Source organism: Pyxicephalus adspersus, chromosome Z (genome assembly GCF_032062135.1).
Source record: "Pyxicephalus adspersus chromosome Z, UCB_Pads_2.0, whole genome shotgun sequence".
Classification (NCBI taxonomy): Eukaryota; Metazoa; Chordata; class Amphibia; order Anura; family Pyxicephalidae; genus Pyxicephalus; species Pyxicephalus adspersus.
The window spans coordinates 3,004,375-3,026,929 of record NC_092871.1 but is presented as its reverse complement, the minus strand read 5'-3'; the positions used below and the strand labels follow the sequence as shown (position 1 = coordinate 3,026,929).

General features: G+C 40.4%; 1 protein-coding gene across 2 annotated transcripts in view; it reads right to left on the bottom strand.

Annotated features, from left to right (window-relative positions):
* LOC140344306 (protocadherin-11 X-linked-like) overlaps positions 1-22,555 on the bottom strand; it is a 748,248-nt gene that overhangs the window by 602,588 nt on the left and 123,105 nt on the right. Inside the window, exons 3-4 of one of the 2 annotated variants that reach the window (XM_072431380.1) lie at positions 13,768-16,254; positions 2,434-2,523 (exon numbers count right to left, since the gene is read on the bottom strand). In XM_072431380.1, the coding sequence (XP_072287481.1) occupies positions 2,452-2,523; positions 13,768-16,254 (2,559 nt within the window). In that variant the 3' untranslated portion in view covers positions 2,434-2,451. The remainder of the gene's footprint in view (positions 1-2,433; positions 2,524-13,767; positions 16,255-22,555) is intronic. The other variant, XM_072431379.1, reaches the window with a different exon arrangement.

The following is a 22,555-nucleotide window of genomic DNA, read 5'->3' as shown; positions in this document are numbered from 1 at the left end:
CAATATTTACCAAATACATTTTTTTTATTATGGTGCTCTCTGGATGAAACTAAGAAAGCAGAGAAGAAACACATTAGGAAAAGTCCATAGCTGAAACTTTCAACTAAACTAAGAAGGACATCTAAGAAAGTTTAAAGTTGGACTAAACTAATGGGACAATTAAAGTACATCTGAGAATGTCCAAAGATGGATCTCTAAACTAAGAAACCTGATCTGAAACCTGAGAGAGTCTAGAGATGGATCCCTAAGCTAAACTATTGGACTCGACCTGAAGAACATCTAAAAATACCAAGGATGAATCTCTAAACTAAGGGACCTGATCTGAAGGATGTCCGAGGGAATCAAAAGATGGATCCCTAAACTAAATTACCTGACCTGGCCTGACATCTCAACAAGTCCAGAGATGGATCCATCTCTAAGGTAAAATATTGGACTTGAACTGAAGGACATCTAAGGAAGTTCAGAAATGGATCTGTAAACTAACCTCTCCTGAAGGACATCTGAACAATTCTAGAGATGGTTTTCTAAACTAAAGTAAGATACCTGGCCTTAAGGACATCTGAACCAGTCTTGAGATGGATCTCTAAACTACACCAAGAAAGCTGACTTGAAGGATATCTGGGAGAGACTTTAAGCTAGGCTTTTGGATCTGACTTAAAGGAAGCCAAGAAATGGATCTGTAAACTAAACTAGGAGACGTGACCTAAAGGACATCTGAACAAGTTTAGGGATGGATCTCTATATATATACAATACTGAAAAAACTGAGTTGCAGGACACATCACATAGATGTCCATAGATGGATCTTTAAGCTAAACTACTGGACCTGGCCTGAGGGGTAACTAAAAAATTCCAAGGATGAATCTCTAAACTTAGAGACCTGGCCTGAAGGACATCTCAACAAGCCTAGGGTTGGATCTCTAAACAAAATCAAGAAAGCTAACTTGAAGAATACCTGAGATGTAAGTAAGGGACCTGACCTGAAAGACATTTGAGATAGTTCACAGATGGATCTCTAAACTGAAGTAAGGGACCTGTCTGGGAAAACATCTGAACAAGTTTAAAAATGGATCCAGCAACTAAATAAAAAAGTGGACTTAAAGGACGTCTGAGGATGTCCAGAAATGGATCTCTAAACCAAACTATGAGACCAGCCCCGAAGGACATCTGGACAGTTCTAGAGATAGATCTCTAAGATAAACTACTTTGACATCTAAGAAGGACCTGAAGGACATCTAAGAAAGTCCAGAGATCGATCTCAAAACTAAGAGACCTTGCCTGAAGAATATCTGAGTGAGTCCAGAAATGGGTCCCTAAACTAAACTAAGAGACCTGACCTGAAGGATATTTGAGAGAGTTCAGAGATGGATCAAGCTTAACTGTTGGACCTGACCTAAAGGACTTCTCAGAAAATTCAAAGATGAAACTCTTAACCAAACTAAGAGTATAGTTTAAGCACATTTTAAAATGACCAAAAGATGGATCTCTAAACTAAGATACCAAACCTAAAAGACATCTGAACAAATCTAGAGATGGATCACTAAACTAAACCAAGATTCCTGGCACAAAGGGCATATCCTCAAGTCTAGAGATGGATATCTAAACTAAATCAAGAAAGCTGACTTGAAGGACATCTGAGAGAGTCTAGAGATGAATCTCTAAGATCTGAGCTAAACTATGGGACTTGATATGTAGGACATCTAAAAAAGTCCAAAGATAGATTCTTAACTAGGCGACCTGACCTGAGGGACATTTGAAATAATTTAGGGTCTCCAAACTAAACTAATAGACAAGACCTAAAACACATTTCAGATTATTCACAGATGGATCCCTAAACTAAAGAAAGAAACCTGGCCCGAAGGACATCTGTACAAGTCTAGAAATGTATCTTTAAGCTAAACTATTGAACAAGATACTCCAAATATGGATCTTTAAACTAAATCAAGAATGCTGAATTAAAGGACAACTGAAAGAGTCTAAAGATAGATCTCAAAGCCAGACTATTAGACCTGACCTGCAGAACATTTACTATAATTTACAGATGGGCCTCTAAGCTAAACTAACAGACCTTACCTGAAGGACATCTGATACATTCCAAAGTTTGATCCCTGAACTAAAAGACCTGGTCTGAAGAACATTTGAACAAGTCCAGCGATGAATCTCTAAGCTAAACTAAGAGGAGAGTTAAAGTGGATCTTAAGTCATCCAAAGATGGATCTCTGAACTAACACTGGGACATCTGACATAGTCCAGAGTTGGGTCTCTAAGCACACCAAGAGAGCTGAACTGGAGGACATCTGTGAAAGCCCTAAGCTAAACAGTGACTGAATCCTTTAAATTTTGTAAACTAAACAGGGCTTAATAAAACATAAGAAGAAGTTATGGGTGAGTAGGAAAATGTCCGTCATGAGTTTTTAGGATATGGAGAACTCACCAAGACAGCAAACAGTGATCAGGACACCGCTGTTGGCTGTCCAACATTAACTGACGCTGCATTGTCAAGAATCCAATGAAAGCGAAGCGGCTGAAATAAAGGTAAGAGATGAAGGTGAAGTGGAGCTCAGAAAATAGAGATATATATAATTACAAAGCAGGGTCCATTTGCTAACAAATGCATTTTGTACTTGTTACCTCATAGTAAAGCATCTAATTTGAGACAGATTTAAGATGAATAATACATATTCACATCTCTCTTAGCATATAACCCAACTTTTAATAAGTTAGTTAGATAAGATAGGCTACCCACAGATACAGGACATCCATATTCAAGTATATTATTCATTCCACAGCCATATACAGTTTTGTATGAACAATCTTTACCTAAATACAATCAACCTTTTCTGCATTAAGCAAAACACATATAAAATGCATGCTAAATATTATCCAATCTGTGCTTCCAGGAACCAGAAACATAGGGTTGTCAGGTACATCTGTGGGTAGCCCAGCCTTCATGCACGAGCAATATATATTTCCAGAATAAAACATTGGAAAAAGAAGGATAAACAGCTTTACATATTTTTGAAGTCAAAAGAACCAATCAAAAGACCCGACAGCTCAGTATAGAACAATTCCAATTTATGAATAGCCCACCATGGCCACTGCACAAATATTAAACACAGCCAACTTCATTTCATAACCAATATCCAATCAAGAGGTGAACCTAAAAGGCACTTGGCTCTGGGACACATTCTGAACAGGGATAAAATATATCCTTTAAAACTCTTTTTTGTTCTCTTCAACCCTTGCATGCCAAATGTTAGTACACCTATGTGCAGAAAAATGTAGATTTCGGTAGATTTATCAGTCGTTCCATCCATAGCTTTAAAAAACCCAGAAGATTTGTTTTATTAAAAAGAAAAAAAAAAATCTGGAGTTTGTATTACTTTCATAAAAAATTGTAAATAGGAAAATATAAATCTCCTTGCTATCTAAAGCTCGGAGATAATTATTAATTAAAAAGAATAGAATGTTCTACCTGCCTATAATTACACTAAACACTAGTTCTGCCAAACTATACTGTTTCAAAATTAAAACCTAAACTGAAACAGAATGTAATTAGGGAGCATTAGTGCAAACATTATGCATGTAAATCTACAGATTGAATTAAGAAAAAAAAATGAAAAAGGTATAATAAAACTTGAACAAACTATTCACTTACAGTGTGTTGAGAGATCTAACGGAACAGATGTGGGTTTGTATTATTTAAATAGAAGGCTATAATCAAATTTTGAGTTACAAGTTCCCATCAATTATGATCTTAAAGGCCGTTATAATACGTTTTATGGGGTGATAATACCAGATGACACATCCAAGGTCCTAGGTTTGTGATACATTGTTTAAAATTTATCAGGAAATCAATAGAATAATGAAACACGGAAAGATGGTAAAAAAATCAAAAACACAGTGGTCAATAAAATTCTCCAAAAATCACAAGATGGATTTTTTTTTATGTTATACATGTGTGGAAAGGTATACCATGCAGTATAAAGAAAGTATGGACAGGTATCAGACTCTTTCTCTCTTGGGGTACAATAACTACAGTCAAAGGCAGACCTTGGACATCATTATTGCAGGGGTCATTTGTGCTACATTTTTTAATCTGTAAACTCTTGTTAAACATAGTTAAACAGTTAGGTTGAAAAAAGTCCATCAGGTTAAACCACTAGGTAAAAAAAACATATCCAAGCTAAAACCCTATAGACATAGCTGATCCAGAAGAAGGAAAAAAAACCCTAGTTCAATTAGCTCAAACAGGGATTCCTTCCTGATCCCGTAATCAGAGGCTCCCTGGATCAACAGTCTCTAATTTGTTGATTGTTTTTGTTCGATTGTTTTTGCCCTGAATATTCACCAAATCTCTGTTACTATTCCAGCACACCTTCTGATGTTGTCTTCTGGTTTGAACGATGGCTAGAGTTGGCTGTTGACCATGGAAAAACTGCTACTGTGCATCCAAACTCATAGTTACATAGATTGAAAAAAGCTCCTCTGCAAACTCCTCAATTCAAATTTATGGACACAAGTCTAAAGGACATCTATTGGCTTTCTTTTACAGGTTTACTGGGAGAATCGTTGGGCCCACAGTGCTCTTGGATGGAGCAGCAATTCACACGTCATTGCAACACAATGAAGGACCCTTGTTGTTACTGAACCAACCACGGGCATTAGGAAAACAAACTATGGAAGTCCCAGTCTGTTGGTTGGTTGGAAAGGGCAAGTCCTTTGTTGATCAATTCTTTGGTTTTGTGCAGGAATTTTATCCTTGTGATGTGCAGAAGATTTCTATAGGGTCATACGAGCCTTCATATTGAGACCTAAATGGCATCAGAACACTAGAACTGGGCTGGGGTGGCTTTAAGTCACAAAACCCAGCTTGTGGTACCACAGCTTACATTACGGCTTAACACCCTGCCTCCATAATGGTTCTATTTTTGTCAACTTTTGTCAACAAAATCCTTACAAGCCTATCAATCCTGAACCTAAAAGGACCCCTACAATTTACTGGATCTGGATACTTGTTGCTTTGTCAATACCTTGGTAGTAACACTGAATGGACTCAACACAGATTCATCTCATGGAGGGGGGTTCTATATAAACCGCCCCGATTACGAGACACACCAGTGAAGCAGTCCAATCTGCATTGCTTTTTAGCTACTTCACCATGTCTGAAGACCATCAAAGCGCAAAAGAAGTTTTACGGAAGTAGTTCATCACTATCTATGGATTCTTTGAGGTTGCTTTGCTTCATTGGCATGGAAGCACATACAAGTAACACAATGCATCCATAGACAATACATTGAATGCACTGCAGCAAAGTCTTCCTAATGCAGCATAATGTGTTCCGACATGGTCCACATTTGGGGCACAAAGCATGTGGAGAATGAGCCTAAGGAATGAGGAGCTGTGATTTCAGCGCCCGTGTTATATATTTATAAAATTATCAGTGAGTTCATGTGAATTGCTCATCCAAATTGGCTCCCTATCATGAGAAAAATGCTCTAAATGGCCAAAGGATAATCAAACGAAGGACAATATTGATTTTCTTTTTTACAGAGCTGCAACAAGCTTCGATTGTACAGAATTAATGTACCTATAAAGTGTCTACCCTGCAGAATATAAGATGTAGAAGAGTCGACAAGGTGCAGCGAGCCCGTTATGTATTTACTCTTCGCTTTACAAGTTCATCTGTTATTGGAAGTTAAATTTTTGTGACAGAGTCACTTTAAAATGCCTCATGGGCTCTCTTTGTTGCATCTCTGTTTCTTTAATTTCGTCCCTGCAGGATATAATATATATTCATTTCCTGGCACTGATACAATGTCTCACATGGTTCAATTAAATTAGCAGAATGTAAACAGATGACTCGGACTGGCTGTAATATATTTTCATCACTTTATAGCCATATGAAAAAAAAAAATTCCTAATCCTCAAATACATCAACTGATGATGCTTAACATTGTGGAACTAATTTACAACACCATGAATACGGGACACTTTGTGCCTGATTAATATACTGGGGACACTGCAGTATAGTAAAATATCAAGTCTCTGTGTGCTGACGGCTCCGGGGCTGAGCAGTGTATTGGCATTTATTATAGCAGATTGTGTCGTAGGAAAAGAAGATTTGTTGCTGCTTATATGGGAAGCAAAGACATGCAGAGAACATTGGTGAAGTGGTTTCTTTTTTATATTACTGCATTAGGTTCAAATTCATCCGCAGGTCCAGGACCAATTGTTTCTGTGGAGTATATCCTGACATAATTTTTTTGCTACTGTAACAGCTCCACATACTTTCTGTGCCATCATCACTAAGATTTTGGATGTGCAAGGAGGTCATTTTATATTGGCCTGGGCACATCCCCTGTACTACTTTCCCCTTTACATAAGCTCTTGGGGGTCGAGATAGCAGAACTGCTTTGCTGTATATTTGTGATGAAGGATAGGTAGAGGGCTGACAATGCTTGGTGGGATTTAAGCTCTGTGTTGTTAAGGAAAACATTGAAAATCAAATGTAAAAAATCTACAAATTGCAGCAAAATAGACCAAACCATGACCAAATAATGTGAAATTTGCCTTCTGGTCTCACCTGATGTTCCTCCACGCCCTCATCCAGCCCCCCTCTGACCTCCCCCCCCTCTCTAAATCCCAAATTATCCCCACTGCAGTCAGAATATCATTTATTACCTTGACAGGGGGATTTTGCTCCGTATGCAAACCTGACACTGATCATTCCAAGTGTAATATCCGACCATTGCACAAACTATAAAAAGTTTATCAAAATCCTGGTGGGTCTGGAATGCTCCATATACCCCCTCTGCATAACTTCTACGACTGAGACAGGGAACACCTAGAGCCCTCCCCACCTTTTTCTTCTATATTGAAGGGGACTTGGAGCAGAAAGTGCTGCATGGTGTCTTCTGCTTCTCTACATTCCGGTCTCACCATACACAGAGTCTCTTGATGGTCGGTGCTGATAAATTCTAAAGTGAAAGGCGAGCTAATCCTTAAACTTCATGGGAATCCTTTCCATAACAATTTATCGCCTCCCTCAAAACTGGACTTGGCCAATCCCTTAATGACCCATCAAAGAATGAAGACAAATTCTGCCTCCCCAGAATGTTTCTAGAGGATTTTATTTGTCCTGCACTGTGATCTGCCATTGCTTTAGTATTTTCACACTCAGGGTAACATAAGCCGGAAACCATCTTGCTGGATCCTCTGCTTTCACATCTCCCCCTGTTTCCCAACTATTTAAGAAAATCCTGAATTCCAGTAGAGTGTAAGCTCCTCTGTACAAAGACTGATATGAACAGCATGATTTATAAAATGTGGAATGGAATGTGACTGCAGCTGGACAATCAGATATGAAATTCTGATGGAAAAATATAGTAAACTATTATTATTATGAAACAGGATTTATATAGCGCCAACATATTACGCAGCCCTGTACATTAAATAGGGGTTGCAAATGACAGACAGATACAGACAGTGACACAGGAGGAGCGGACGCTGCCCTGAAGAGCTTACAATCTAGTAGGTGGGGGAATTTACACACAATAGGATGGGAGATATGTAGTGTGGGAAGTAGTGATGGTTTCAAAAGACAGAAGAAGCCGGGTAGCCAAGTTTGAAAAAATGGGTTTTGAGCGCTCTTTTAAATGAGCAGAAAGTAGGAGCAAGCGGAATAGGACAAGGAAAACCATTCCAGAGAGTTGGAGCAGCTCTAGAGAAGTCTTGTATCTGTGCGTGTGATGAGGTTATGAGTGAGGAAGTCATTAGTAGATCATTGGAGGAGCGGAGGGAGCGGCAAGGGGAGTATTTTTTAACCAGGTCAGAAATGTAAGTGGGACAATAACTGTGTAGGGATTTGAAGGCAAAGCACAGGAGCTTAAATTTGATTCTAAGGTGAAAAGGAAGCCAATGGAGAGAACTACAAAGAGATGTAGCGGAAGAGGAGCGGAGGGAAGGATGGATGAGTCTGGCTGCAGCATTCATAATAGATTGTAGAGGAGAGAGTCGGGTTAGTGGAATACCAGAGAGGAGGAGGTTACAGTAGTCAAGAGAGGAGATGATAAGAGCATGTACAAGGAGTTTGGTGGTCTCAGGGGACAGGTAGGGGCGGATTTTGGAGATGTTGCGTAGGTGAAAGTGACAGGACCTGGAAATGTTCTAAATATGGGGGGTAAATGAGAGGGCCGAGTCAAAGGTGACACCAAGACAACGTGCCTGAGGAGAGGGCCGAATAACAGTGTTGTTAACAGTTAGATATATATCAGGGGGGGATTTGGAATTTGAGGGAGGGATGATGAGGAGTTCCCCTTTATCCAGGTTGAGTTTCAGGAATCGGTCAGACATCCATGATGAGATGGCCGACAGGCAGCATGAGACCTTATCCAGGACTGAGGGAGACAGGTCAGGGGTGGACAGATAGATCTGAGTGTCATCAGCATAGAGATGTAAGCCAAAGGAGGATATGAGACTACCGAGAGAGGAGGTGTACAGAGAAAAGAGGACCGGTCCAAGGACTGACCCTTGGGGAACACCAACAGGGAGGAGAGTGGGTGAGGAGGAGTTACCATTAAAAGTAAATGGTTATTATCACCAGTTATGGCAAGTTATTGTTTTCTTACCAAGAAAAGAATCCTTCAACATGCAGCAGCTCACTTATAAAGTCTGATGATGTAACCAAAATTAAATTTGCAATAACTGGCTGTGATTTCTATAAGAAGCAAACACAAGGACTCCCAACCAACCAATCCACCATCCAATGCATGAAACTTGAAAAGTTGACAAAACTGTTTGCTTTGCACTAATAACTTCTCATCGATGACATCCTAACTTTAATGCAACAATGCAGCTTGTTCTACACTTCTGTGATTCTGCATCCTAATTGGCTGATTTGCTCCAATAGCCGTGCGAACGCTAACGACCGAAGCCACAAAATGTGAGCTTTTCTGTACGGATAAAAGAAATTAAACTTATATTGAGGAATACAGGTTTTACCTCCAACAGCCAATTACTCAATACCTTAGACTATAAAAATGATAGATGTGCAGAGTGCACACTGTTGTTTGAGGGAAGCCTTTCAGGCTGTGTAATTTAAAAAGCAATGAATTTCATCTACAAAGGAGGATAAATATCGGTTGCCTTAAAAAACAACTGTACAACACGAGTGTTTTCTATAGATCTGATACAGAAACATGAAAGAAATCTCCACTCAGTGTCAGAGCTTTATAATCGTATAATGATAGTGTGTGACTATGGGGGGACATTAGAGTGTCAGCTCCTCTGTACAGAGACTGATAGGAATGGCTCACTCTTCTGTACAGCTCTGCGGTATATGTCAGAGCTATATAAATGTATAACAACAGTGTGTGACTGTGGGGGGACATTAGAGTATCAGCTCCTCTGCACAGAGACTGATAATATTCTGAAGGTTTTCACAAACCAACTATTTTGCAGAATCAACATTTTTTTCTCTAGCTAGAAATTGACTTCTATACGTTGAGCAATGTCCGGTAATTCTATCCATATGTTATGCTGATCTGCTTGTAATGCGGTTACCATGTATATCAGCAGTGCGGTATAAACCTTCGTATTGCACGATGGTATCTCTGCATGTTCACTTCTCTATTCTCACTCGGGTTGGGTTATTACCAGAGGGGACTCTCGTTTTGCTGACAGATGCAGGTTACCTTTAGGATTTATTGATTTCTCTCTATGAAATTTTTAACAAACACAACTGTAATTAAAGCCTCCGAGGCAAAACGGCGAGGTTCGTCTTAATGTTTTTTTTCTGGACGCCTCTGGCAAATCCATTTGCATCCCAATATTCCAAACTTTCCTTGGCTATCAAGAAATAAGTTATCTAGACCCAATCCCAACAGAAAGCTGACTTTGCTAGCGGATGAAAAGAACTCAGTTATTCTTTGAATGGGTTTTAGAGACTGTGTAATGTCTGGTATTTACAAACAGGGATGGTTTGGGTAAATGGGGTCCTTGGCAAAAATTAAATAGGTGCCACAAATGGACAGCATTCAGTTTTATTGCTCCATATCCCTGGGGAAGATCAGGGCCTTTGGCAATTACTCAATTTGCTTTGCAGATAATTTATTTTGCAAGCAACCTCTTGAAGCCTATGTGCAAAGAGTAATGAAGCGCCTAAGGTTCATTCATACTTTTCAGGCATTGCACCGATGCATATTGCTTGATGTGTTGTTGTGCATTGTGGTGCTTTTGCTCATTATTTTACTATGGATCCTTAATGCACAGCTATATATAGAATTACTGATGAATGCATTGTAGTTTGTTGGGGGTCTGTTTGGGGGTCTTTGCTATTTGCTAGCTATTCCAGGTTTGCTGGATCATCCAGCTTCACTGATGAAAGTGTGTCTTCTCTAACCTTGGAAAACATTAATAAATCAGGCCTAAAGAGTTCAATTATTAGCAGAAAATCTTGTGCAGGAGAAACATTTCATTAAAATAGTCTGTGGCACGCTGCAAGTTTATTCTCAGTCCCGTCCACTATTAAAGTGCAGGCATGGGGGGCAAAGCTGGATCATGCTGAGTATTTGTAGTGTGAGCCCCAATGTCAAAGATAATCCCCCTTCCTCAAGTATGGAGCTAAAGAGATGGAGCCAAAGCCTAGTCATCAATAGGTCAGATGTTTTTTGCTGAGCAAGCTTAAAATGTATTAGAGGTGGATAGGCCATAAAATAGATCGCTGAATCTATAGCCCAAACCCCTAAAATTCAAATACATATAGGGAAAAACTTATTAGGAATGTGTCTGGTAGCAAGGATGGGCAAAATCAATAATCATTTATTGGTCTTCCAAACATACATAACTTATTGTACAAAGATTTACAGCAGCCTGTATAAAATGTATTAATAGATGACAAGTGAATCCAATAATGCTTCATCATAAGTTGGTAGGTCTGTGTAGTCCAGTCAGACCTGACGCGTTTCACAAATTTTGCTTCATCAGGGGTGGGTAAGGCTATAATTCACACAGCATGCATCAGTTATGGTAATCTTAAAATAAGTGAAAGAATATACCCAGGTGTGGTTTCTTTCCCAGTCAATGTCTGAGGTCAAGACAACTTTCTTAAAAATGGAACCAGTGAATTTGCATTCATGAAATAGGCAGAAAGACTGAAGACTTATTTTTTGAGCCAATATGGGAGCTAGTACCCCAGTGCTGCTATGATGTGTACGTTGCCATAAAATAATAACATGGTAACATTTTTTCATATATTTATATATATAGGAACACATAGGGTGCTGATTTGAAGCTATTGCTAATATTGTATTCTACTGAACCATCATAATACAATATAATACAAAGTAACCATGAGATGGTATATTATATATCTCGTGGAAGTACACTTACATATCCTCTTACACTAAATATATATATATATAATTTTCTTCCTTTTAGTCTAATATACAAAATATCTGCATAACATTTCCAGGAGCCTAACATGACCATAAATAAGACACAAAACAGACATTTGTCCCTACAGACAGCCGACCCGCTATCTAATAAATCCATCCAAGGACAATGCAATGGGTCTTTTGCAGGCTGATCACATATCAAAGGTTGCAACCCTGCAGCAAAAGTTACCACAATGTAAAAGAAGTAGCAACAACTTTATATTATAAATATATCAACAGCTTCTGTCTAGCAAAGTCCATCATCACGCTTATTTATTTTCCCTTTGAGGTTTCTCTGAATTGAATTCAATAAAAACTCATCAAAATACATGTTGGAGCTTGTTAGTATGTCTTGTTTTGTGTTTTCAATGCACATCGCAATGCACTTTATTTTTTTATGTCAACAGGCATCATTGTTGCATGACATAATGCATTAGCTGCATCGTTATGCACATTGACAGATGCATTAGCCCGTGCTTGGAGAAGTGCTTTGATGCTTTTCTATTAGTTTCAATGTAAAATATATTATGGAAATATGCACGGCCTAAAATATGAACCGAATATATTCCAACTAAATGACCGTACATGACCCCCTGGGCAGAGTGTAGCCCATAGACTAAAGAGGTATATACAGGTATAGCCACCCAAAAAGAGGGACCACTGAGAGGACAGAGGGACAGGGGACTTGGATCTGAAAGAGAGACAATCCCCCCAAATCATGGACAGTTGGAAGGTATGCAAAAAATAAACCATTGGAAATCCTAAAGCCAAAGAAACATAAATCCAGCAGGTTAGCAAATATATAATTAGAAATACATTTTATTCTTTACAGAATAAAGCCTAAACCACAGAGTAGCAAACAACGTGACATCAACAATAAAAAAAGCCCCTTTTGTGTCCCTGTAAATCTGCAAATCTAAATCTGGGTCTGCAGTTCTGATAAATCTCCTTTGCAGAGGGAATTGAAGTTTGTTGGCTTTCTGCGTGAACTTTGCACTCATTCTTCTGCTAAGGAAAGCTTGCTTATTTCATGAAAGACCTTGAAATACAGCAGAGTGGAAGTATACAGGGGAAGGCTGCCATTCAATTACCATTAAGAAGCACTTATCAGATCCTGCATCCATATTGCTTTGCACCTAGACTACTTTACTCAGATGCATACAATAAGGAAAACACTAATGCACTTCCATTGTTTCTCCAAACTCCATAAGCCTGTGCACAGACAAGGCAGAGAGCTCCACTGCCATCTGCAGGGCAGAGGAACTCAAGAACTAAATTCTTTAGCCAAGAAAATCCCAATTTTCAGTTTAGTAGCAAATAGCAAACATTATATCTGTATGCCTTGGTCAAGTAACACTTTTGGTCATTTCTTTTTACTGAGGAACCCCAGAATGCTAAAGCAAAATATAAATAAAGACCAAAACACAATTCAAAGATTTCAGTAAAATTGTAGACATTTTCACAGAAAGGATTTAGCCAAAGCTATAACCATGCAGCTGCTATGGGGCCCAGAGGCAGAGGGGGTGAGCAATGTCAGGATGGTTATACAGATCAATGTAATTCATATGGAGTTAAATACAATAATGTATGTTTAGTATAGGTAAGAATTGCCTTTGAGCTAGGGATTAGAGAGGCAGGTGGTCCCTTATATATATTTTAATTGGTGGCCCCATGACACAGTAATGCCCCTGGACCAGAGAATGGGGCTAAATAGGACATAATAGAATGGATCCTGTATTACTACAGTGGTAGGTGGCCTTTCCAAATCTGCACCAGATACAAAAATAATTCTTAATCTTCATCAGCAACCAGAAAATGCAGCATAAGCATAAAGACCACTCAAAATAAATATTTCAATTCAGCTTTGGTTGATAAATCCAAATTATTAAATTGGGGTTTGTTCACCTAGGGGGCAAAAATGGTGTCACTCTTCCTTGTTGCATATAGGGATATGGACCTAAGTGAAAATTTAGAGAGGACATGGGGAAGGGGCAAAATATGTCGCACAAGGGCCCCAGACCTTCCTCTGCCAACAGGGCCCCAAATCAATTTAGCATGGGAGGGTCCAAGTCCCATTGATGGCTACATCAACCATTGCTGGTTATTATCATTGAGAAATGTATACTCCATGAGAAATGTATGAGAAATGTATGCATTCCATACAGTATTTTAGAAGACAGGATATGATTTAATTCCCCAGCAACCACAAAGAAAATTAAATATACGTTTTGAGTGTATTTGACATTAAAATCCGACTGGAAAAATCAAACCAAAGAACAGAATCTGAATCAAATCAATCAATCAAATGAAGGCAATAATGCATTTCAGTTTACCTGTCGTGTGTGGATTGGTCCGGGAGCTTTAAAGCCTCCTTGACAGCTGCATTCCGAGACACTGTACGGATCCGAGCTACTGGAGGAGCACTTAGATAACGAGTCACAACCCACCACAAATGTGTTGTCAAGAGGCAGCTCCTGGATGACATGGTGTTTTTTCGGAGGAACCGGAGTCTCGGGCTTAATCTGGAAGGTTGGCTGCGGAGAAGCAGATTTGTAGTGCTTGGCCAAATCTGGGCTATCTGGCTTGAAGGTGGTTGGAGTGGTGCCCCAATTGTATTTTCCCATAGTCTGTTCTTCTAACTCCACCGGGATGTCCAAGGTGCCATTGATGTGTTCATGGGCAGGATCCTCTGTTTTAGTCTCTTCTATGGTAACAAAATTTAGGAGAAGGTTTTTTGGAGAGCGCTTCTTCTTCTTCTTCTTTTTCTTGATCTGACGGTTTTCTTGGTTCGGGGAGACCCATTCACCAGTTTGTTTGTTTTTCTGGACCACTTTGTGCCTTGGGGTTTGGCGGCAGCGAACCAAAGCAGTGACAAAAATGACCAGGATTACTGTCATCGTGCCTGCAATGATGGCAATGATGATCTTGACATAGTCATTGGTTTGTGGCGTTATATCTCCTTCCCCGAAAGTCTGCCCTACTGGCGTTTCCATGTTTCTCCGCACAAGCTCTTGCACGTAAGATCCATTGGTAACTGTTTCATTGACAAATAGGTGAACCAAAGCTATGGCATGAAAAGGTTCTGGTTTTCCTGAATCATTGACTTTAATAACAAGCCGGTGTAAGCCATGGTCAATGGCAAGAATTTTCTCTTTCAAGCTGATGTTGCCACTCCTTTCATCGATTGTAAACAAACCCCTTGGGTTCCCACCAACTATACTATAACGTAGATCAGCATTCACCCCAGTGTCATTATCAACAGCAAAAACCCGAGTAACCAAAGATCCAGGATTGGCTGACGTTGGCACTAACTCATATGAATAGTTGGTGGATGGCATGACGAACACTGGTTTATTATCATTGACGTCCTCCACAAATATGGTCACTTTGACTGTTGAGGATTTTTGTGGAGTACCCCTGTCGACTGCTTTCACTTGAAAAGTGTACGAACCTTGCTGCTCCCTGTCGAACGTAATGTTTGGTTTGATGACACCCGTGTGGGGGTCGATTATAAAGTTATCCCTGGCATTGACAAGTGACAACGTAAACTCAGCATTCTCCCCCATATCTTCATCTGTTACCGTGATAAGACCAACTGTTCCATAAGTGGGCAGATTCTCTGGAACATAGAAGTTGTATTCGTTATGGGTGAATGATGGGCTGTTATCGTTTTGGTCAAGTACTGATAAGGTCACCGTGGTGTTAGTCTGTAAGGACGGTACTCCATTATCCTTGGCGATGACGGTAAATGTATATCGGTCTTGTTTTTCCCTATCTAGCTTCCTGACTGCTGTAAGAATCCCTGTCCTTCTGTCAAGGTTAAAGATAGATGGAGCATTGGGAGCCAACATGTAACTCAGCTCTGCGTTCCGGCCGCTATCGGCATCAGTAGCACTTATCTTGGTAAGCTCAGTTCCTGGAGGGTTGTTTTCAACAAAAGACAGACCGATCACAGGGAGCGTAAAAATTGGAGGATTGTCATTTTCATCCTTTATCTTAATAAGTAGCATTGCAGATTGGTTTAATGGTGGCTTTCCAGAATCAGAAGCAACAATCTTGATGGCATATTCCCTTGTTGTCTCAAAATCCAAAGGAGCTGCGGTCTCCAGCAAGAACTGATTGTCAAACACTGGCTTTAACCTAAATGGGACATCATGGTCGGTGAAACAGGTCACTTTGCCATTAAGATCGGCATCCTTGTCTGTAACGGTAATCAAAGCTATTTTTGTATTTATTGGAGCTTTCTCTGATATTTGTACAGTGCCATTTACAGGATTTATTATATACCTTGTATCAATTGATGGGATGTTATCATTAATGTCGGTGATGTTGATGGTGACTGTGGCTCTTGAAGGTGTTGAACTGCCATCGCTGGCCAAAACGGTTAGCTTGTGATAATGCGCTTCCTCGCGGTCCAGCGGCTCTTTTACCGTTATTAATCCAGTGTTGTTATCGATAGCAAAATGCCGTTTGGCAAGATTGGATATTTGGTTGCCAAAAGAAAAATGAATTTTGGCATTGGAGCCCAAATCGGCATCCGTTGCATGAAGCTGTGTGACAGATGTTCCCACTGGGGCATCCTCTGGAATGTTTACTTCAATGTCTTTGTCTTTGAAGACGGGCAGATTGTCATTAACATCAGTGACTGTCACTTGTAAGATGGCAGTGCTTGATCTGGGTGGATTTCCCCCATCTTCCACTTTAATCTTCATGACATAAGTATCCCTCTGCTCTCTATCCAAACTCTGCTGGACAATAAGCTGTGGCCACTTGTCACCTTCAGGAGTTTCGATGACATCAAGTCCAAACACATTCTGCCCCTGGAAAAGAAAAAGAAAGTCGGTTTCATTATTTTGTTCAAGATTTAACACCATAAAAATATATTGTTAGAACTAAATATATATATATGTTTAAGAAAAGTTTTTCATATTGTTACAATAAATATTATTGAGACCCAGTCTGAGAATACAAATATAAAATGTTACAGTGGTCTAAACCTCAAGTGCAAAAGTGGCTACAAGCTAGTTGCTTTCTTTTTATTGCTTTTTTAAAAAATGAATTTTAACTTTTTGATTCAACAGGAAAAAAGTTCCTCTCTTAGACTGACAACGCTCTCCAACCAAGGAGAAGAATCATTGTCACCTTGGAGCAAGAAGCGTGTTAGGATTCCATAACATAGGAAAGGTGGTGAACTGAGCATGACTGCTAACACGGCTTGCAATGCCGGTGATCAACGGGCAGGAAGTACAGAAAATGTCGGGACTATTGTGATCAGTCATTTGACATATACATCCTTAAAAATGGAAAGGAAAAGAAAGGAAAGGAAAGGGAAAGAAATGTAAAGAAAAATAAGTTAAATGGAAAAGGAAAAGAAAAGGAGAAGTTTTTCTTGTGAGGGTTTTTACATGCTCTTGAACCAACTTGGAAATAAATTGGTTTTCCATCACTATATATCTATGAATAATACCGAGTAATGTGTAACTATATTTTCTTTGGTCTATGTGGAGCATCAGAAGCCTACTCAGCCCCAGGAGGTTAACTGAACAGCAAACTAAATATTTGGAGATATGTTGGATAGTAAGGGAGATAAAAGATGGAGCTGTACCTGTGGAGGACAGAAGATATGAAGAAAAAGAATGATGGAAAGATAAATAGGAGCAACAAATGCAAAGTTCATTGTCAGGGTTTACAAAGACCAGGTGACCATTGTCACTAGGATGGAACGGGTGGAACATTTTGCAGCTGTCAGAATTAGGATGAGAACAATAGTTCCAATCGCAATGTAAAATCGAAATTCACTTTTGAAAAAAAAGTAACATCTTCCCAGTGGGGTCAGAGAAAACCAAACCCACAAAGATCAGTTTTGGACTTTAGGTGGAAATATAAACAAGCTGTGCCTATCCCATCCAAACCCAGAACCTATTCCAGGTCACCCCACCTTGCTGGCTTTTGCATTTTGAAGCCAAACACAGCAGAGCCATCAGAGAATTAAATCCCATCTCTACCAACAAGAGAGCAGAAAGCAAAGTTTCCTTCCCTAGCCCGGTGAGTCGGCCTAATCCCATTAACTCTTCCTTAAAGCAGGTTAGGCTAATAAATGAAATGCACTTTTGGAGAAGTTAATCTCATTTTCAGGCCCAGACCGGCTCCTGCTGTTAGTAAGCAAGGAAATAGATTACCAGAAAATATATTAAAAAGTGATTAAGTGATGAAACGTCTAACGAGCTGCCTGGTGAGGGCCACAGCGAAGGGATCCTTGTTTTTTTTTTCTTGCTACAAAATAATAAACTCATTTTAAGAAATGCAGGGACGAAGTCGTGTGAGAGCAGCGAGAATAATTTTTCTACAATTTCTACAAAAACATAATTAAAATATCTGTTGAATTTTATCTTTAAATTAGCACCCCACGTTTCTCCTGACTCCGGATCAGCGATGGGTAAAATGTTTGGTCTGAATGGAAAGTAAAACTTTGCCGGTGATTGCAATGTTAAGGAAATTCAATGAAAATTATTGCAAGAAAACTTAAAGTGGAAATGAAGTTCAGCTTTCAAAATTTGGGATTAGGCTGGGCTTCACTGCTAAAAGAGACAAATGACCCTTCTGCAGTAAGCATTCCCACCTGCCTGATCGCTTCCTTCAATTGTCAAAATCCCTGCACAGAATACCCGGAACATCCCGGCTTCCCTTACAATGGCTGGCAGTCCCGCGCACCAGTGTGACAATATTATGACTATTATGACCCCGAACAGTCAAAAGGCTAAAGATTGCAAGAAAGTAGAAGAAGATGGCCTGACAGAAAATACCTTCTAACTTCGCTCCTCCAATGACCTACTAACGACTTCCTCACTCATATCCTCATCACACGCATGGCTCCAAGACTTTTCTAGAGCTGCCCCAACTCTCTGGAATGGTCTTGCTCATCCTATATGGCTTGCTCCTACTTTCTGCTCATTTAAAACCCAACACTTCACCCCCACCTACCCATATTCTTCTGTCTCCTAAACCCTCACTACTTCCCACCATTCCATATCCCCCTCCTACTAGATTGTAAGCTCTTTTGGGCATGGTCCTCTCCTCCTCTTGTGTCACTGTCTGTGTCTGTCTGGTATTTACAACCCCTATTTAATGTACAGCGCTGCGTAATATGTTGGTGCTAAATAAATACTGTTTATTGATATTATTATTAATAATAATAATAATAATAATAATAATAATAATATTATTAATAATAATAATTTAATAATAATAGCAGTGTCTTGGAACAGGCAATGCCCTGTCTGTCTGCTTGAACGCTCCAGGTTTCTGATGTCAAAGCTGCCAATGGGATGGGATGGGATAAATGAACTCCAGCGAACCTACAGAGGAGTTACACCATTCCGGCACAGTTAATGCAGACAGCCAAAGATTGCAAGAAGGAAAAGAAGAAGAAAGATGGAGACCCCCTACAACAGAACACAGATAGGTGAGCATAACAGGGCTTAGTTTTGCTTTAATAATCTTTGTAAATCTGAAGCTTTATTAAAAAAACATCCATTGAGTGGCAAATCTGTGCTAGTTCTAGAATGATGGATTAAAGCTGAGCTCCATGCAAACAGTCCAAGCATGCCAGAGGATTTGTATTGTGTGTCCAGTAGGGATAAGCGAGAATACCTCTGGCATTCTTGCGAAAATTTCCTCAAACTTCCAATAGTTCTGTGAAATTTCGGCGAACTGATTTTGTGAAACAATCGTAAGATCGAGGAAATTATAACAGGAAGATTCACACGGGATTTACAGGATTCCCTGGGAATCCTCCTGTTTGGGATCCCCGGGGCACTAGAGGTTTATTAACCTCTAGTGCCCCGGGATCGCAGTGGATTCTAAGGACTGCAATCATTCTTGCAGCCCTGGGAATCCTGTTGGCGATCCCCGACACCAGAGGGTAAATGGGAACAAGTCTCCCCATTCAAAACCTCTAGTGCTCCCTGATTGACTGAGGCTGAAGCCTCAGCTTCCTCAGCCAACCAGAGCGCACTAGAGGTTTTGAATGGGGAAACTTGTAACTCATTTAACCTCTTGTGCCAGGGATCGCATACTGAGCTGATCAATGAATGCAGCCGGTGCTGCATTCATTTATCAGCGCAGCTCGCAATCTCTTTATTTTTATTTTTTTAATTTGAGCTCGATCAGCAAATTTACACCGGTCATTCTGACCCACAGTTTTGGTAAGCGAGAACGGCCGAATTCGCCACAAGATCGAGTTTTAAAAACTCACTCGCTTATCCCTGGTTTCCAGTTTATGCCTTTCGAGTTACATCAATGATCTGTAAGGATGACATTCTCCCCAATGCAGAAGAAATTCTTCTGCAGAACAACACACCCAGGTGGATGACACCACCAACATCAGGAATCGGTGCCCTTTCTCCTACCCAAACCTGATGACTGTATGATGAAAGAGCAGCGGCAGACTAATGGTTGCCATCTATCAGCATGCTTTTCTGATTGGCTCCCGCTCTATTGTACTGCGCTACTGTATAGGGCAGTGTTTATTGACCTTTTTACCAACCCTTGAAATAACTTTGAGGTCTTCAGGGAACCCCGGTTATGATAACTATATCCACGGCTCACATTGGTGGCCATTTGGAAGATTGTCTCCTTTACGGCTCATTGGTATCACTTAGTCTGACCTGAGAGGCACAAACTGCTCAAGGAACCCCCAGTAACCCCTAGAGGAACCCAGGTTGGGAAACACTGATATAAGGGATTGTAAGAATCTGATTCCAAATTGAATCCTTGCACAAATATAAATTTTTCTGCACCTTTTATACCGGCTGTGCATTTTCTTGGCATGGGTAACCAGAACATTGATCTACAGGCTGCGGTCAGGGAAGGGTTAACATTTAAAGGCACCGCTCACAGGGGACTCATCGGGTTTTCCTCCACTCCCTAATACGCTCCAGCACTGCATGGGTTAATCCTGGAATGGAGAGGTTGATCTGGTGATTCTGCGCACGACGTTCAATTGCCACTCTGCATATTGCGCTACTATTTATACCCAGTCACAAGGGGGCCAAAACTCCCACACTACTACAGGAAACACAAAGCAAGGCGATAAAACAACAAAAAATGAGACATGGGAAGGATCGGAAAACTAATAAGCAGCTAGGACATGTGGTGTGAATTGCCATGGCGGTTCTCTAAGATTTAACTCTCCTGTAGCTGCATTACATTTCTCATGCAATTCTCTTTTTCCCGTCACATCCTCAGTCTAATGGGCAGCTCGATACTAGAAACTGGGTCATCCCGGACTCAGCTTGTGACTGGACAGGAAAAAGAGAAGCAGTAGGCTGATACGATAATTTTTCTGTCACTCTGCTCTCAACTTCCACCAGCATGCACATTCTTAGCACGCATGCACATTCTTAGCACATTGGCTCCTTGTGCTGCTCCAGCCATGCAATACAGAGCCTGAAAAGGTGATGACAGGTCAGATTTAAGTCCAGTCTTGCCAAGTGGGGACAGATATCAGGTCAAATTCTGGCACTTATAGACATCCTTTAGTAAATTTTCCCAGGCTAAGATGATGTCATCAGTCCGCTGCAGGCAGGAGGAAGCATTTCCTTAGTCTCTTTTTCCATTCAATGATCAGAGTGCAACATGGTCACATGGTGAGAGACAGCAGGGGCAAGAACTGCACAGACACCGGGATTTATCAGTCCAGCTGGCAACCCTGGATGATGCCTGAACAAAGATGGTGGAGAGAACATTGGATGGAGAAATTGGGAATAGGGAGGGGTTACTGTGATCTCTGTAAAAGGTAATAAATACCTGGAGGAGTTACACAAATCATTCAAACTAATAATAGAGCATTCTTGCAAATTCTTGCAAGAAAAATGAAAAAATGGAGCGGAGACATTAGTACCAAGATACCTTCCATGCCCCCTTCTGTCACAGATATGCAGTGCAGTCAGTAATGACATGACAGGTTCTCTTGCTTTGCCACCATCAGTTTCTAACATCCTCATGATAAACATTTTCATTCCCCATAATGATAAAAATGAGACATCATTGTGCCGGGCTCGGAAAGCGATTCCAGCCCAATAATCTGCTCACATTTTGTTTGTTTCAGTCCAGCGCAATCTGCGGAGGGAGAGGGGGGCGGAACAAAAGCACAGTTGGAGCTTACGGAACTCGACAAGAAAACTGCGGCTTCCTTTTAATTTTCGCCGGCTTCCTGATTAAATGCCACAGAACAATCCAAACTGTCAATAGCTGAACAGATTGCAAACACCCCGAGCGTGCCCGGCGTTGTTAATTCCTGGTGAGTGTGCTGGAATGCGTGAGCTTTTACAACGGCCTACGCAGCCACTTCCTTTTTTCCATTTTCTTTTTTTTTCTCCAAATTTCCAATCTGAAGGGGGCTGAACGCCGACATCACTCAATAGAATCAGCCGAGGATATAAATAAACTCGGCCGAGGTGACAGCGAAGATCATGAATTAAATCGCCCGCGGTTATGGGGTGATCAATGAAGAGCGTTATACAAATATATAAAACTGGATGCAAAGCCTGCGCCTATTTTTGTTGCTTTTTGGATGAGTGGTGCAGAGTTAGAACCCCTGAAGGTGCATCTGGAGCAGTGTTTCCTGAGCTTGGGGAACCCTTTAAGTAACTTTCAGGGAACTCTGTCTATAATTCCTATATCCACAGATCACAATACATTAGTGTGGTGGTCAGTGGGAAGAATTCCTCTTACATGGGAAGAATGTCACCCTTACAGATAGCCAAAAAGAATCATTGGGGTCACTTAGTCTGATCTGAGAGGTGCAAACTGCTCCAGCAACCTCCGGAGGAACCCTGGTTGGTAAACACTAATGTGAAGTGATCATAGTTATTACCCTTCAAGATCCCTACAATTGTATCAGTCCAGTTTACTCTTGGGTCAACAAGATCAATCCTTGAAGAAGTGGAAACCCCTTGACATTGCTAAATTCTAGGGCTGGAAAGGAAAGAACAATGCGTGTATTGGCAAATGCATGCTAATAGCAAAGTGACAGAGAGATGAGTTCATTACTCTGCTGCTTCTCCCTTCACTATCCAATCACAGGCTCTATAGGGTGATCCAAGACAGCCAGGGCTCATA